Source organism: Cryptomeria japonica, chromosome 11, assembly GCF_030272615.1.
Source record: "Cryptomeria japonica chromosome 11, Sugi_1.0, whole genome shotgun sequence".
In the NCBI taxonomy this organism is placed as follows: Eukaryota; Viridiplantae; Streptophyta; class Pinopsida; order Cupressales; family Cupressaceae; genus Cryptomeria; species Cryptomeria japonica.
This window is the reverse complement of record NC_081415.1, coordinates 97,159,959-97,176,271: the sequence shown is the minus strand read 5'-3', so window position 1 is coordinate 97,176,271 and position 16,313 is coordinate 97,159,959. Positions and strand designations below refer to the sequence as shown.

The window sequence follows — 16,313 nt, the reverse complement described above, 5'->3', positions numbered from 1 at the left end:
AACTTTAAACTAACTTAACTAAGTTAGTAAAATCTTAACTATCTTATTAGCTTAAAATTAAGCTCCCATCTGCAACAAATTTGTTAGAATCTTGCAAGGAAATAAGAGGATGTTAGATGTTTGGTGGATATCAACAAGTCTACTTTTTATCCCTGGTTACAGATTTTAAATTTTTAATTTCTGTCTGTCAATGACGCGCTATACAACAAACGGTACGCGCTACAAAATGACAGTGACATGCTAAAAGAAATTGGTGATGTGCTACACTGTTTTGGGGATGCGCTACTCTATGTTCCAGAAATGCTGCTCTATTTTTCTCCTATGCCGAGACCTACAGGAAAAGTTTAGTATTGTGATGCGCTAATAAACAGACTCCACGTGCTAGATGGGGGACCCAAACAGTAAACCAGATGTGCTAGGTTGTTGACTAGATGCGCTAGGGAATGCTTCCCATGCGCTGATTCTAGTTTCCCATGGACCTACAAAACTGGTTAAATTTAAAAACTGATTTGATATATGGGGTAATACCCCATGGTGGGCACCAGAAATGTATGCGAAAAAAGCAGGTCGATAGAACTCAAAATATGAAAAATGAAGCTCTAGGGAGACTTGTCCACACACCCACAGGACTTCTTGGTGCAAGCTATAGAGTCACGAAGTGTGGCTCAGCTTCCCAAGGTTGATTCCATGGTTCTCTATCTTGCACGGTCCCTCAAACCAATGTTTTTGCTCTCAGATCACTAAGAAAAATGGTTTAGGGATGGGAAATGCAAGAACGAGGGATGCTTTTGTTGATTTTAATATGAGATGCATCTTAAACTATGCATGATGCTACAAATGCAATAAACTAGCTATAAGATGACAAGGTTAGCAAACAAGACTATCCTAGCATACTATACTAGTTCATGATTTTAGCTAAATGATGAGGAAGATACTCTAAAATTGCATATTTAGATTAATTTCTATTTAAAAAGAGGCTAAATGATGAACATATAAAATGTGAAAGCTTGAATGGATTTTAGTATAAGTGTGATGCTAAAGACTTGGATATAGGAAAATGGAGGAATGAGAGCTCTATTTATAGCAAAAATAGGGCAATGGATGGCCAGGATGAAAAGGTTTAATCAAGGGTTGAGTTTGAAAGTTGGGAATCCATGTTTGCAATTTGCAGCAATGAAATGATGACAATTGTCAACATAAGGTTGGTTGAGAGGAGGTGTAAGAAGAATTAAATGCTTGAGAAGACCTCATGGTTACCCTAAGGGTTAATGGTTAAGGTTAAGTTAGGGTTATCCATTGGATAAAGCTTTTACCCAAAGGATAAACTCTTGTGCAAAGGTTTAAGGATAACCATGGTCAAAGCAATAAATGCTTGATAAGACCCTTGGGTTAGATGGAGGTTGAGTTTAGGGAAATTCTTTAACCATGTAAGAGGGTTGAGTTAACCATTAATGGTTATGAAGACTTTGGGGATAACTTTGTAAGAGTCCTTCCAAATTTGGGGGTATTCAACAAGTTAGCTTGTTGAATGGATAAAGGCTTTAATGCATTTTGAAGACTTTGCTCCAAAATTGAGAAGTGACCTTCTCAACTTTAGGGAAAAGGGATAATGGATGGGTTTGGGTTAATTAATTAGGTTTAGAAGAATCTAGAAGAGGTTAGAAAGAGATTTAGAATGCAAGTGGGAGGTGTAGGATTTTGCAAGTGGGTGAGAGAAAATAGGTTTTAATTGAATTTAATTCAATTTGGTTGCAATTAAATAAATTAGATTTATTTAATTTAGGATAACTATTTTAATTAAATTTGAATTTAATTAAAAAGTGGATAGGGGCTTTAATTGAATAAAATGAATTTATCCTATTAAATGGTATAGTGAATTTAATTGAGTAATTTAATTAATTAAATAGAAGAATGCAAGTAATTTACTTAAATTAGATTTAACTAAATAGAGAAATGAACATAAAATATTCATTTAGGAATATGGTCATTTTTATACATCTACAAAGACAAGAGAAGAAGTAGATTACCCATTAAATATTCTCCTCTCCAAACAAAGAGAAAAACCAAAGAACAATTATATGCTCACATAAGAATAACTCTGTGCAAGAAAGGAGATCTAGTAATGAATAATGCACAAAGATAAAGATAAATACATGGATAGAAGAAGGAAACTAAACTTCATGTTTCTACTCCAAAGTGTTTAAAATTGAAATAATACCCCCACAATTGATAAAGAGCCCCCAATTAAGATGGCTAATTATGTCATATGGTGAAGAACAACATGAAAAGAAAATAAGTGCTAAAGCACTATGTTTTGGTCAAGAAAGACAACTAGATCTATTGTAAGACAAATTCATGCACGATCATATTGCTTTTGAACAAATTTTTTAAATGCATGATATTTTCTAAGAGAATATGAATATGTATCATCAAAAATGTGATATTCCTCACCTTTCACTTTCTTAAGATAATTGTTTTGGTTTCTAAGAGGAAAGGAAATGATCTTATCATATTTCAATCTCCAACAGATTCTTGTAGCTAGTCTTTCGGGATGATAAATATGTGTTAATTCATTTTCTTCGCATGGAAGACAAAATTTATTAGAAGAAGAAGGATTATCATACATGATTCTAATTTTACCACTGTCTATGCCTTCTTGAGTAAACTTTTTAAAATCATGGCAATCGTCAGCATTGTGGTCGTGTGTTTGATGAAATGAGCAAAAATGACATTTTGAAGAAGAAGAATTCTTGCGAGCTCTTATCATTTGTTGTATTTGGAGATATTTTTAAAAATTTTGGAGCCTAAGGAGTTCATCCATATGGAGAAAAGTTTCATTTCTTAGGCCTTCTGTAGTATCTTGTGTGGGAGGGTTTATAGGGACACAAATTCCTTGCTCAAGTCCTTGTCCTCTAAAACCTTTTTTTGTTATTATATGAAATCCATGACTATAAGAATGTTGCAAATGACTAGGTGGTTGAATAGGATCATAAATTTCTTTGAAATCTGATGTGTAAGGGGGAGTAAAAGGATTTGTAGATGAAGAATGAATATCGTGTGAAAGGATAATCTTATTTCCTTTATCAGGCTTATCCTTTTTAGAAGGTTTGGGATGAGAATCTCCATCATCTAAAGGCTCATATTTACTTATTTCTATGCGAGGGGAAAGATCATGAATAAAATCCATAACATCATCCTCTCTACATATATTTTGATGTTGAAGATAGGTCCTAGGATAATAAGGAGGGTCCAAAGATGTAAGAAAGTTAATATTCTAATTTTTCCCCCCTTTCTCAAGGGTATGTGTATGAGAATAAGATGGGACCATGTTGCTTTCCAATTCTTGCGCTCGTTTATAAAGATCATTGGTTGAAGCATTAGCTCTCATCTCACTCATACCAGATACCCTAGGAGAGTTACAAGGATTAGGATCTCTAAGATTGGGATCTACAAAATCCTTAAGGTGATTAACATATGAAATGCATTTTGTTAATAACATCACCATAATGCATAAAAAATGATACATGAAAAATTTGAGATCAATTTGAAAAGGAAATTACTTTGAAATCCTAACAACACAATATGACCAAGTGCTATGAATGAAAAGAAGCAACATGAAATGAAAGAAGCCATTATAGAGAACATGATTGTAATAAATATATGTTAAAAATAATGTAATCATATGTGAAATGGAAAATAAGAATAAAAATCTTAATTTGCTGAAAAAGAAGATCTAAAATTAGGATATTTTTATGAAAATTAATTTAAAAGTTAAGAGTGGTTAAATTGGAATTTGTTTTTTACCTTAAGTGGTGTAAAAATTGATAAAGTATGCCAATTTTTCTGATTTAAGAAGAAAAATACAGTCAATTCCATCTCCCAAAATTTTGGGAAAAGAGCTAGGGACCGAGTGCAAAGTGTACCTAGTCTGACCAACTTTTTCCGAAATTTTTAGGGATTATAGAAATTATGATTTTATTGCAAAATCTAGAAAAACAGTTAATTTGGAGATGTCTATATTGGTCAAATTAGTTGTCCAAGGTCGAAGTAGGAGATTCCTAAAAATTAGGGTTTTACTTTTTAACCACTTAATTTTTAGAATGAAAAGAAATTTAAATTATAATTTTGAAATAGATTTATTAGATCTAAAACAAGTAACTAAAACGTTACACTTCACAAGCTTAATTTCCTCAAAATGAAAAATTAGGGTTTGTATGAAATTAACCTCTATAGTTTGCAAAAAGATAAAAATTGGAAATGAAATTTTGAAATTCAAATTGCAATTATTCAGGTCTAGTAATGAGAAATTAGAATTAAAGTGTTTCACGTCGGGTTCACCAAAATGTAAAGTGGAAAATTGGATCCAAGTGGTTCCTCACCTAGGAGAGAGAAAAGAAACCACTAGGATGATTTTCACTTGGGAGATTATTTACACTCAAAAGACGGGCTTGAATCCACTATATCCAAATCCAAGGGGAATAAGGATGTGAATACCAAATGGATTGCAAGGGTTGGAATTCAATTTGCCTTCTTTTGTAAATAGATATGTTGACTTGTTGACTATGTAGAAAAGGGAGACAAAATGGATGAAATAAGGAGCTACCAATTTAGGATCGTGCTGTAACTTCAGATCTGAGATATTTAGACTGATATGGATCTTCCCTGCAAATTTGAAGAAAATTCATCGGGACCGGGTTGAAAGTGTAATTGGTCCTCCAAAAAAGCCGCATGCCAAAAAGGGTTTTTTCGTCTCTGCAAATGAAGCCCAAACTTGCAATTACAATTGTGCATATGCAATCTACACACAAAAAAGAAGGGAAGAAGGGTTGTGGATAGGGGTTTGCCTCAGTCAAACCCCGGTTGAGAAATTAGCTTTCAAAGAATGTAACCGTGAATGCTTAAATGTAAATGATGGAAATGTATACCTTGTAGATCTGCAATTTATTGATGATGGTTGCTTTGCGTCTTGATTATAATCACAAATGTTGTATTAAATGGCATGTAACATGGAAAAACCCTAACACACACATGCTTGCAAATGAATGTTTTAATGTTGCTCCAATGGATGAATGAAGAAGACACACAAAGAAGAGAACTTGATGGATGCTTGAGGACTTGAATGCTTGAAGATGTTCCTCTTGTTTACCCAATTTTTTATTATCATTGTTCATTCTTGTATATCCAAATGATAGGAATAGATCCATATTTATACTAGCCTAGGATAATTATTTTCATCTCACTGAAGGCCGACATCAGGGATATTAAATCCTGAAAAGAAAAATGGGTTGAAGGGTTGGATGGACCTATCTTAGGGCCACCTAAAGAAGGGGGGCAGGGGCGTCATTCCGCTGTCCTACCCTACTTTGAGGCCTAGACATGGTCTTGAAGTGATATCAAGGCTAAGATAGGAGGAATTTCAAAATGAAGGTGCAGAGAGGTGTCTCAATTGAGTAGGGAGATGCAGTCGCAAAGGTGAGGGCCTAAAATATAGTTGAAATTACAAGGGTCACAATTTTATGACACTACAGTAATATGGTCCACCCTTATAAAATAGTGACCACAATATATTTAAAAATCTCATCTCTAAATATGTAAATGAAGATACCTCTAACTAGGCTAGCAATGTCAAATTGACACTAATTATTCTTCCATTCTGTACGAGTAAACCATAACTCAAGTATATCAATCCCCTTTAATAAAAAATAAAATTCATGTGAGTACACCCACAACACATAGAAGTACAATAAAACCCAATGATCCAAATCAAGATCCAAGAATCCCTTCTATGTTTCTCCTCACCCAATTCCTAATCAGCATCAAAGTATCCCTTCAAGGAAACCCAACTATCCCTTTCCATATCAAGACAAAATCATTACTTCCATCTCATGATCCAAACCCATATCAAGTTCCCTTCCTTATCAGATCAAGATGTTTCTTGCATCCCATATAATGATAGTCTTTGAGCTCAAAAGAGAGTTATCTTTTCCATGTCATCTAATGATACTATTCCATGTCAAGATCAAAGTATTCCTCTATCTCCATCTCAAGGTCTCAACATCCCTCTTACTCCATATGATCCTAATCGTCCACTTTGAGATATGATCATAACTATCCAAGTATTGTATATCAAAGAGTAAAATAAATTAGCATCCAAATCTATTCATCAAAAAGCTTCGTGCACCCTTAAGTCATTTATTCCACCATATATCCCTCATCCTATCCGCATACATTTTCCTTCCTTTTTTTGATCTTGATTATCCAATTGATATCATCCATGATATATTCATAATCCTATATAAATCTTCCCATCCTAGCTTTTATCTCAATTTATCTCTTACCTTTCCTATCTATCTATCTATAATTTATAAGCTTACCAGAATTCCCATCATCATAGTTATAACAAGATGACCAAACCTCATAATTTTGATATAAGGAGTTACCAAGCCCAAGTCAACATCCGATCATATCACAATAAAGGTTCATCTATCCATCCCATTCCACCCTACCTCATGCCTATTTAGAGGCACCTCCTTGACCTAGTTTTTGGGGTTGAATCCTTGATTGTCCCTATGTTGAGACAAACAATATTGCATACATACGTTCGACACTAAAAAGAAATTGAATTAAACATTACATTAAGATTTCATGAGAAACATGAGAAAGAGGCTGATGTTGATCTAATTTGGCTACCAACATATATTTATGTTTTTATCTAATCTATCTCTAACCAAAGTATCCATGCCATGAAAGATGTATTTCATATATTGGGCACTATCTATCTGTCTATCTAGCCATCTATCTATCTATTTGTCTGTCTGTCTATCTGTCTATATGTCTGTCTGTTTGTCTGTCTGTCTGTCTGTCTGTCTATCTGTCTGTCTGTTTGTTTGTCTATCTGTCTATCTATTTGTCTGTCTATCTGTTTGTCTGTCTATCTATTTATATGTCTATTTGTCTATTAGGCACTATCTATCTATCTATCTAGCCATCTATCTATCTATTTGTCTGTCTGTTTGTTTATCTATTTGTTTGTCTATATGTTTGTTTGTCTGTCTATCTGTCTGTCTATCTATCTATCTACCTATCTATCTATCTATCTATTATCTTGGTTTCTTATACCTTGGTGCATAATAGAAACTTTCTATATAAAAATACAACCACTCTTTACATTATTTGGCATAGCTAGAGTACAACTATCCTTCCTTGTCCAATCATTTCACACATTTACCATCACTTTTTACACATTATTTTAAGCACTTTTGATTCAGCATTCTTTGACTATTAGGAGTTTATAAAGCCTATTGATCATATAATTTTTTAAATTGATGGAGTTTTGTCCACAAACTCATTTTTAGTACATAATACGAGAGCACAAGAATGTCTTCAGCTAAGAGGGGGCAAGAGGCACGATCTCAACCCCATCCCTTCTTGATATCAGAGTGTTGCACTCGCCAAGACTTGATCCTTGGTGGACTCATGAAGAACCTTTCAAGTTCACCACAGACCAAGAGCCCATTAACATTATACGATTTTAAATTTCAACATATAAAAATTAAATTGAAAAAAAATGAAAATATGGCCCTTTCTATATTGAATTACATGGGTAAACTCAAAATTAAAATAATAAAAATTAATCATACTTTTTATTCTAATTTTTTGAGTTAAAACTTTTCATAAAATTAAGAAAAAAAAATTTACACCGATCAGACAACGTCGCTGGTTCAAGTATTATACTTCGGAAGTAAAATCCTGATAGCAGGTATAAATGCTTTGAAAAGAGACTAATAAGTCAAAACGACAGAACTAATCTTTATTAATATAGTTATGAGAAATAATTCATAGTAAATGTCCAATATCTTATCCAGACATGCAGCATAAATATGAGTTCTGATTCGTTCTAAGCTTTATCTGATTCGTTCTAAGCTTTAAGGGTTTTAATAGATTATGAATTATATGCATGCCAATCGAAGGAAACCTATAAACGGCAAGTGAACAGAAAAAGTAGCAGTTATTGATGCCCATGAATATATTGCATTTACTATCTTCCCAAATCAATAAAAATATTAAATTTAATATTGGTTAAAAATTAATACATTATTGAAAAAATTAAACAATAAAATAAAAAATATCAAAGAGTAATCATAGAAAGACCAGAGTAGCCATATAGGACTACTTTCTTTACTGAAGCTACAGATAACAACAAAACATAAAGACAAAACAACTAACATAGCAAATTCACTTTGATAATCACAAAGAGTTTCGGGATAGTTTAAATTGTTGCATTAATCTCCAACAAAGAAACCACACTCCGCCAGAATGACTTTAAGTGTAATCTAAAGATATAACAGCATAATTACTGATAATAAGCTATTATTCACATCTCAACTATCATGTGTACAACCAGGAGCATCATATAATCTTTCATTAGCAAAGCCACATGCAGCTACACACAGTTGGGAGAAGATCCTCCCAAACAGTTGCCAAATGATTCTTTGAAACTGCATACAATTCATAGATACAAGAGTCAATGATAATTTACATCGAATATATTTAATACTTATTTTCTATTGAATTTTAGCAGTATAATAATTTAAATTCTGATAAATATTTTAAAAAATATAAAGTTTTAGAATTTACCTCCCACATTTTGGTGAATTGTAGAACATATTTCTTTATAGTGTCAAATTCTTCATCCATGGAAATAAAAACTTGAGGATTTTATCAATTTGATTGAAACATTTCCTTTTCCAACTATTTTTTATGAGCATGAGTGACAACATCCCTCCAAAACCTGATCCATATGACAATCCCACGGATATTTGATACCATGAATACTTAGCACCTTTTTTATCTTTGTCCACTGAAATAGAAGGAGGAGGAGGAGCAAATTGTGGCCAAGAACAATTTTTAGGTAGAGGACATCCCCATAAATGTGGATTGCCTGAATAAGAGGACTCTCCAAATGTGCCAGTTATATGATGTCCTTGTGGGATACTTCCTGAAAGATTGTTGTTTGATAAATTTAGTGAACCCAAGAAGTTTAGAGATTCAAGCTCTACAGGGATTCTTCCTGAAAAATAATTTTTTGAAAGGTCTAATGACTCTAGCTGACTCATTTCTCCTAGACTATTTGGAATGGTCTCATTAAAATTGTTCATTGAAAGGTTTAGAAGCCTCAAACCCTTCAAATTCCCAAAATCAGAAACAAGTTCCCCCTCCAATTCATTGTTTGAGAGATCTATGACGGTGAGAGTGGAAAGGATGTATGAAAAGGAGCGAACTGTGCCTTTTAAATTCATTACCAATCCATCTCGATAATAAACATTATAAGAAGCAGACAATATAAAACCATCTTGGCTTGTATTGACCATTGCTTCCATGGATACAATTGTGTGTGGAATTGAACCTGAAATATGATTGGAAGAAAGGAGCAAGATTTGGAGGCTCTTTAACTTACCAATCTCTAGAGGAATACTGCCTATAAAATTGTTGTCCTTCATCACCAATACTCCTAACTTTGAAAGATTTTCAATTAATTTTGATATTTCACCTCCAAAAAAATTTTCCCCAGCATCAAGAACCTGTAATTGTGAACAATCTGCTATTGAGGGAAAGAGTGATCCATTCAGCTTATCATTCCGAACAACTAAGGAATATAAATAAGTTAGCTCATTGAACTCATGGGGTAACCCTCCCTCCAAACTATTATTTCCCAAATTTAGGACTGTGAGGGAAGGGTACTTGAACAAGCTCATAGGGATCACACCAGTTAAGTTGTTGTTTGCAAGATTTAAAAGATAATAGTTGAACATTTCACCCAAGCTTGAAGGAATATTGCCACTGAATAAATTGTCGTTGAGCTGCAATTGCTCAACGGAGGAGCACCAATTTGATGGGATGTTCCCACTCAGTGAATTGCTAGACACATCTAGGATTATTAGTGACATCTCACTTGACGAAATTGAGAATAGGGCTCCTTCTAGATGATTTCGCGAAAGATTTAGATACTGCAAGTCGGGATTGGTTTCCCCTAGCCAAGAAGGAATTTTTCCCACAAGACCAGTGTCAACTAAATCCAATGTAACAAGCGAGAATTGTGTTGAAATCCAAGGAGGAAATTTATCATTAATCATACATGACATTATACTTATTGTCTCTAACTGAAAGGATGGAATCCAAGATTTTGAAATATTTAGCACACAGTTGGATAAATACAATGAATTCAGGCTTGTAAGGTTGTGAAAGAAAGTTTCTGAAACTGACTGGTTACGGTCTAGTGAGAGGCGTAGATCAACCAAAGAAGGTGGAAGTGGCGAAGAGGCAACGGTTTCGTTGAAACGATTTCCGTCAGCATACAATGTAGTGAGGGAGGAAAGCTGAGCAAATGAAAGGGGAATAGTCCCACTTAGTTGAGTGTCCTTAATATTCAAATCTTTGAGTAAATAGAGATAGCCCAGAGAATTTGGAATGTTACCGCTCAGTGGATTTCCTCCAAGGTGTAAATAACTCATCCAAGTGAGACTTCCAAGAGAATTAGGTATGTTCCCGCTTAATTGGTTTTGAGAAAGATCTACTTTTTTAACAGAAAAAATATTGCCCAGAGAAGCTGGTATGTTCCCAGCTAATTGATTCTCAGAAAGATCTAGAAGCTCAAGAGAAGAAATATTACCCAGAGAAACCGGTATGTTCCCACTTAATTTGTTCTCAGAAAGATCTAGATAATCAAGAGAAAAAATTTTACCAAGAGAAGCCGGTATATTCCCAGCTATTAGATTCTGTGAAAGATCTAATTTCTCAAGAGTCAAAATATTACCCAGAGAGGCCGGTATGTTCCCATTTAACTGGTTCTGGGAAAGATCTAGATACTCAAGAGAAGAAAGATTACCAAGAGAAGCCGGTATGCTTCCCCTAAGTTGGATTAGACCAAGGTCAAGGTAAGTTAAAAAGAAAGATTGGCCAAGCAGGAAGGTATGCTTCCTTTGAATTTGTTAAAGCCAAGACCAAGGTATGTAAGGCGGGTGAGGAAACAAATGGAAGAGGGAATGATCTCACTTAATACATTGAAACGTAGTTCTAATATTTGAATATAAGTGAGATTTCCCAAACAGGATGGAAGTGTAGTACCTGATACTCCGGCTATGGTGAGTGATGTGAGAAAACGAAGCTGGCACAAGCTCTCAGAGATCACACCATCAAAGTAGTCATTGTCAAAGCCTAGATCAAGAGAGACAACTTGCTTGGTGTGATTATTGCAGGAAATGCCATCCCACATGGTGCAACAGTCTGTGCCATTCACCCACGAACTCAGATCAGCAGAGTCATTCGAGTCCGCTTTGATGAGGAGGAGTGCTTCGGATTCATGGGAAAGACATCCGTTGGACAGTGAAGGGCGGGGAGAGAATGAGAAGACAACAAAAACTGAAATGAAAACTGAACACAGCTTCTGTAAAGAGAGGGCCATTTGGGATGGAGGGGACGAAGGGAAATGCAGATGATCATTTTTGGGTGGATTATTTCAATAGCGAGACCGTCAACGGTCAATGGTATTTTTTTTTCATTTTAAAAATTAGTCGATTATTTGTGTGGCCATCCTACAAAGAAGTCAAATATTATCTGAATTTTAAGTGGCAGAAACGAAAGTCGTTTATCAAGCACAAAAATATCAATGCGTCTTTAACTTTACAACATTAAGTCATGTCGCGGTAGACAACTAATGATGTCTTTATAAACATCAGTTTTTACGCATTATTTTAAACTTTTGACATCTTTAGAATTCATATTAGTGAATTTGATTATTGCATGCATTAATTTATTTATTCTAATACATATTGATTAATCTTGTGTAGCTAGATTTTAACTTGTGTGGGTGTTATCGTGTTACTTAAGACGAATCTTCTTTCTCCCACATGCATCACTTTATTGAGAGACCATTCTTGTACTTTAGAAAGTTGTTTACTTGGTCTCCTCTCTTATTGAATCACCTTGTAGTCGTTAGTAAGGAGTCTATTTTGAGTATAAAGTATATCCTAGTGCCACCATTGAAATTAAATGAATGAGTTAAAAAATAATAGTTATTTTCTAATAATATAATTTGGGGATTTGATTATTTTATATGTTTGTGTTTTTTTTGTTTATTTGTTAGAAGAGACAATATTTCATTTCAATAAATTTCTATGGTAATTTTATTGGCTCATCAAGATCATGAGACTTTTGTTCCCACCTTCATCATAGGTAAATCTCGCAGTGTTATCAACTTCTACAAATATCAATTTAGTTCATATAATTTGATAGTGGGGTTGTTAGATCAAATAAATTTAAATACAAAATTCAAGTGAAATGTAACAACCAAACATAAAGGACTAGAATAGGTGTCAAGTACATTTGAGATTAAGTGAAAAATTAGTAGGATTCTATATATATATATATATAACTTCTTTCTATGAAATTAGATATAAATAATTTTTTCCTTAAATTAACTGTCTCCTCTAGTCTTTTGTACTATTGACTATTAATATGATAATTCATGTCTACTTTTTCGTCCATTTTTTGTGTCAAAACTAGAAAGGAGTTGTTTGCACTCAAAAAAACTCTCCATGATATAATTGTCTCCTGAATTGGTTGAGAATCTCGAGGAATGATAAATTAGTGAGGGATGCATTAAAAAATACACTCCATGATACAATTGTCTCCATAATTGGTTGAGAATCTCAAGGAATGATAAATTAGTGAGGGATACATTTTCTAATTTGCTATTTTTTTTAATTAAAGTTGAATAATACAATATAGTTGTAAAATTGTTCTTCAATCTATGAAGACCCTTTTCATAGTAAAAATGATTTATTTAATCAATTAGAGATTATTAAAGTATATTTGATCAAATGTGAAGTGTCTACTAGATTGTGAAAATCAATTAGATGAATTTGTAATTAGATCAAGATTTGATTCTAAAATGTATTTCTAGTTTTATTTATTTTTCTTCATGGTTCAAATATGGCTAGTGGACTCATATTTTTGTTTGTGTTTTAACTTGATATTATTGCCAATAGACTATACCATTAGTCTTTCTATAATTAATCCTTTAGTATTTGAATACATTAATTTTTATTTTTAGTTTAGTCTAGTTATTTTCCTTATCAATTTTTATAAATCGATGACTTCTTTATTATCTTATCAACATAAATTTATTATATGATCCATTGAAGGATATGTATTTCTATAATTCCAATGGTTATGTATAATACATGAAAATGTTTTTATATAAAATAACAACTCTATATATATTTTTTGATTATGTTAAACAGGGTTTGAAGGGGCCCTAAAACCCTTTACAGTCAAAGAGTTGCCATAAAGGAATAAACAAGACAACCTGGCAGTAAACCACAAGTTTTAGGAAGGATCTAAAACCTTCTAGACTTATGAGCATCTAGATTCCAAAACAAATGTTGCAAAAGATATTTAATAAAAAAGACATCGCAACAATAACACACCAAACCCTAGCCACACCTTAAGATTAGAACCTCAAACCAAGATGACTAAAATAGACGGTCTAAACCAGTAGACAATAGACGTCAAGAACCATAGATCGAGGATTCAAAAGGAGCACTTTGCCAACAAAAAAGTTTTCCCATGCTCCCTTAACTTGTAACAACATCACTAGGCCACAAAAAACCAAGCCTAGACCTAACTAAAAACAACAGCTGGCCAAACCGGACCCTTGAAAACTACCAGCATCTAGTTTGTCCTTGACAAGAACAAGAAATATAGGGTTTTCCTAGGCTCCTTCACCCATGAAAGAGGGTTTTAGAAGGCTCCCAAAACCTGAAAAATGTGGGTTTTACAAGAGTCCCACAACAAGACAAAGCTCAGGGCACAACAAAACATCCACAAAGAAAAAGTTGGGGAAACGAGTTTTGAAAAGGCACCTGAAACCTTACACCAAAGAAACCAAGAGTTTTTTTACAAGCTCGCACAACCCACAAAGATAATTGGGGAACTGGGATGTGACAAAGAACCCAAGCCCTTCTGTGAGGATACCCATGAGAGAAATGGAAATCAACCCCAACCCACAACTTGAAGAACAATAACCAAATATTCCCTTCACCCCTTCTCTCCACCTCCATAGGCAAAAGCCACCTCAATAGGACAAGGAAGAAGGCAGATCGACGACCAAAAAAGCCTTCTCACAGCAAGTAGAAGTCAAACCACTTTTCCCCACCAAATCTCCACCTCAATAAGAGAAAGGGCCACCTCAAATAGATAAGGAGGAAAGCAACCCAAAAGCCCAGACACACCTCTCATAATCCAACACATAAAGAACCTCTCCACCTCTATAGGAGAGCAATCCATCACAGAAAAGGCTCCAATAGACCAGGGACAAAGAGAAACAAGAACTCTCACCAACAACAACAAAAAAAATAAATAAATAAATAAAAACTAAAAAAAACCGAGGGTATCCACCAGAAATACATCACCAAAAGTCGGAGCCAAAACTAGCCCGAAACCCCCAAAGAACGTCGAAAGCCCCCAACAACTACCATAGATAGTCCAAAGAACGTCGGAAGCCCCCAACAACTACCATAGATAGTAGGGGAGGGAAAGGAAGGAGGAAACGAGGGGGAAAAGACACCAATGCCAATGACAGAAGCACCAAAACCCTCAGATACAACTCTGTCAGAAAGAATGATCACATCACCAAATAGACCACCATGCTCAGCCTCAACCGCAACCCCAACAACAGCGCCGCAGAACCACCATGACATAGAGGCAGTACGTAGATAAACGTGAACAACACCTCCATGAACAACCTGGTGAAGTATGAGGAAAGCACATACAAAACCTCCAAAGGGATTCCCGTCAGCCGCCGAAGGAGCCAAAGGAACAACTAGCGACATGGGGAAAAGAAGAAACTCCCGGTTAGGAACCAACATCACAATAAAAACAAAAAACCAAACACCTGGGAAAGCCCTCCGAGCCACGATCCACAACTCGTTGTCTCCATCATCTTCATATTCAGCCTCCTCATCCCCAGAAGAAACCCTAGAACTAGCAATCCCACCTCTCCCGTTTCTCCCACCGCTCCCGCTCATCGTGTTAATTTAAAACTCTATATATTGTTACAAGGATATTAATAAAAAAAAAAATACAATAAGATAATGATTTATATGGGGAAAATTATTTTAAGAGAAAAGCTCCAAACTCTAAATAAAATTCAAATGTCATTTAGTAATTTACAATTGCAATGCATCTATAAAGGCCTAACCTTTATAAGCTTTTTAATAACAGGAGATGATCATGGTAGCATAATAATACCTACAAAAATCAGTATGAAACCTCGATCTCAAAAATCTAGTAAATAATAGAGGCAACCAATATACCTAAGATGAGTCCATATGCCAAAAATAATATATTTATTTTTCTTGTCAAAATATTATTATAAATCATGAACCAAATTTGGTGATCCATTTTCTCTCTATTAGCTTAAGTAAAGTTTACTTTATGATCTATTTAAAATTCATTAATAAGCGCAATTCCCTCTTACCACCCTCTTATGTGCCATCATATATGCTTTGACATTTTTGATGTGGGAGCCCAATTTTAAAAGATCCTAAATTTTTTACTTGAAAATTTGAATTGAGAGATTTTCAAACAAAATTAAATATCTCAGAGAGGTCCACAGTACCATTACTACCTTTTCTCCAAGTGAGGCCCATTTGAGTTCATTTTAGGACCAAGATCAAAATCTTGATCTATTAAAATTATATTTTTTCTATGTAGCCTCAAAATTATTAGGTTTTTGTCTTATAACTAATATGTAATATCGAGACACCTTTCCTAATATTATTGTTTGATCAAAATGTTAGTAGGGTAAGGGGAATATCAACATTGTCATTATATACTAGGGGTGAAAATTCCATATAGGTATTAATTAATGCTTGAAATTATTTATAATGATGTAAGTCTCATCATTGTATCTATGATATTTTAAAATATGTCAAATTGATTCATAATACTTTTTTTCTGATCTATTGCATCAACATATAGTACTATATATTTATGTTATAGTTACTTGTGTGAAAATTTGGCCTCTTACAAATGTTTATGTAATTTTCATTGATAATTCATTTATTGAGCATAAAAATGAAGACTATGAACATGGTGTGTGTGCTTCAATAAGATTTTGTACAAGAACATGGTATGTTAAAACTAGTCTGGACAATGCTACACAATTCATGGAAATGATTATTATCTATCAATCACAAATTCATTTTCCATATATTTCTACTTTGGAAAAAGTATACTTATTTTGGCACAAA

General features: G+C 34.0%; 1 protein-coding gene across 2 annotated transcripts; it reads right to left on the bottom strand.

Annotated features, from left to right (window-relative positions):
- Positions 1–8,247: 8,247 nt before the first annotated feature.
- On the bottom strand, positions 8,248–11,479 carry LOC131041289 (receptor-like protein EIX1). Of its 2 annotated transcripts, none has more exons than XM_059213754.1 (2): positions 8,638–11,479; positions 8,248–8,498 (listed from the first exon to the last, which is right to left on the bottom strand). In XM_059213754.1, the coding sequence occupies exon 1, from the start codon at positions 10,509–10,511 to the stop codon at positions 8,673–8,675; it is 1,839 nt and encodes a 612-aa protein (XP_059069737.1). In that variant the 5' UTR covers positions 10,512–11,479; the 3' UTR covers positions 8,248–8,498; positions 8,638–8,672. The 2 variants fall into 2 exon arrangements, with proteins under 2 accessions (XP_059069737.1, XP_059069738.1); XM_059213755.1 differs by having other exon boundaries at positions 11,125–11,479.
- Positions 11,480–16,313: the final 4,834 nt, after the last annotated feature.

Coding starts and splice junctions, on each gene's coding strand:
- LOC131041289 (XM_059213754.1), bottom strand. CDS start 10,511: ATGAGTTATTTACACCTTGGAGGAAATCCACTGAGCGGTAACATTCCA.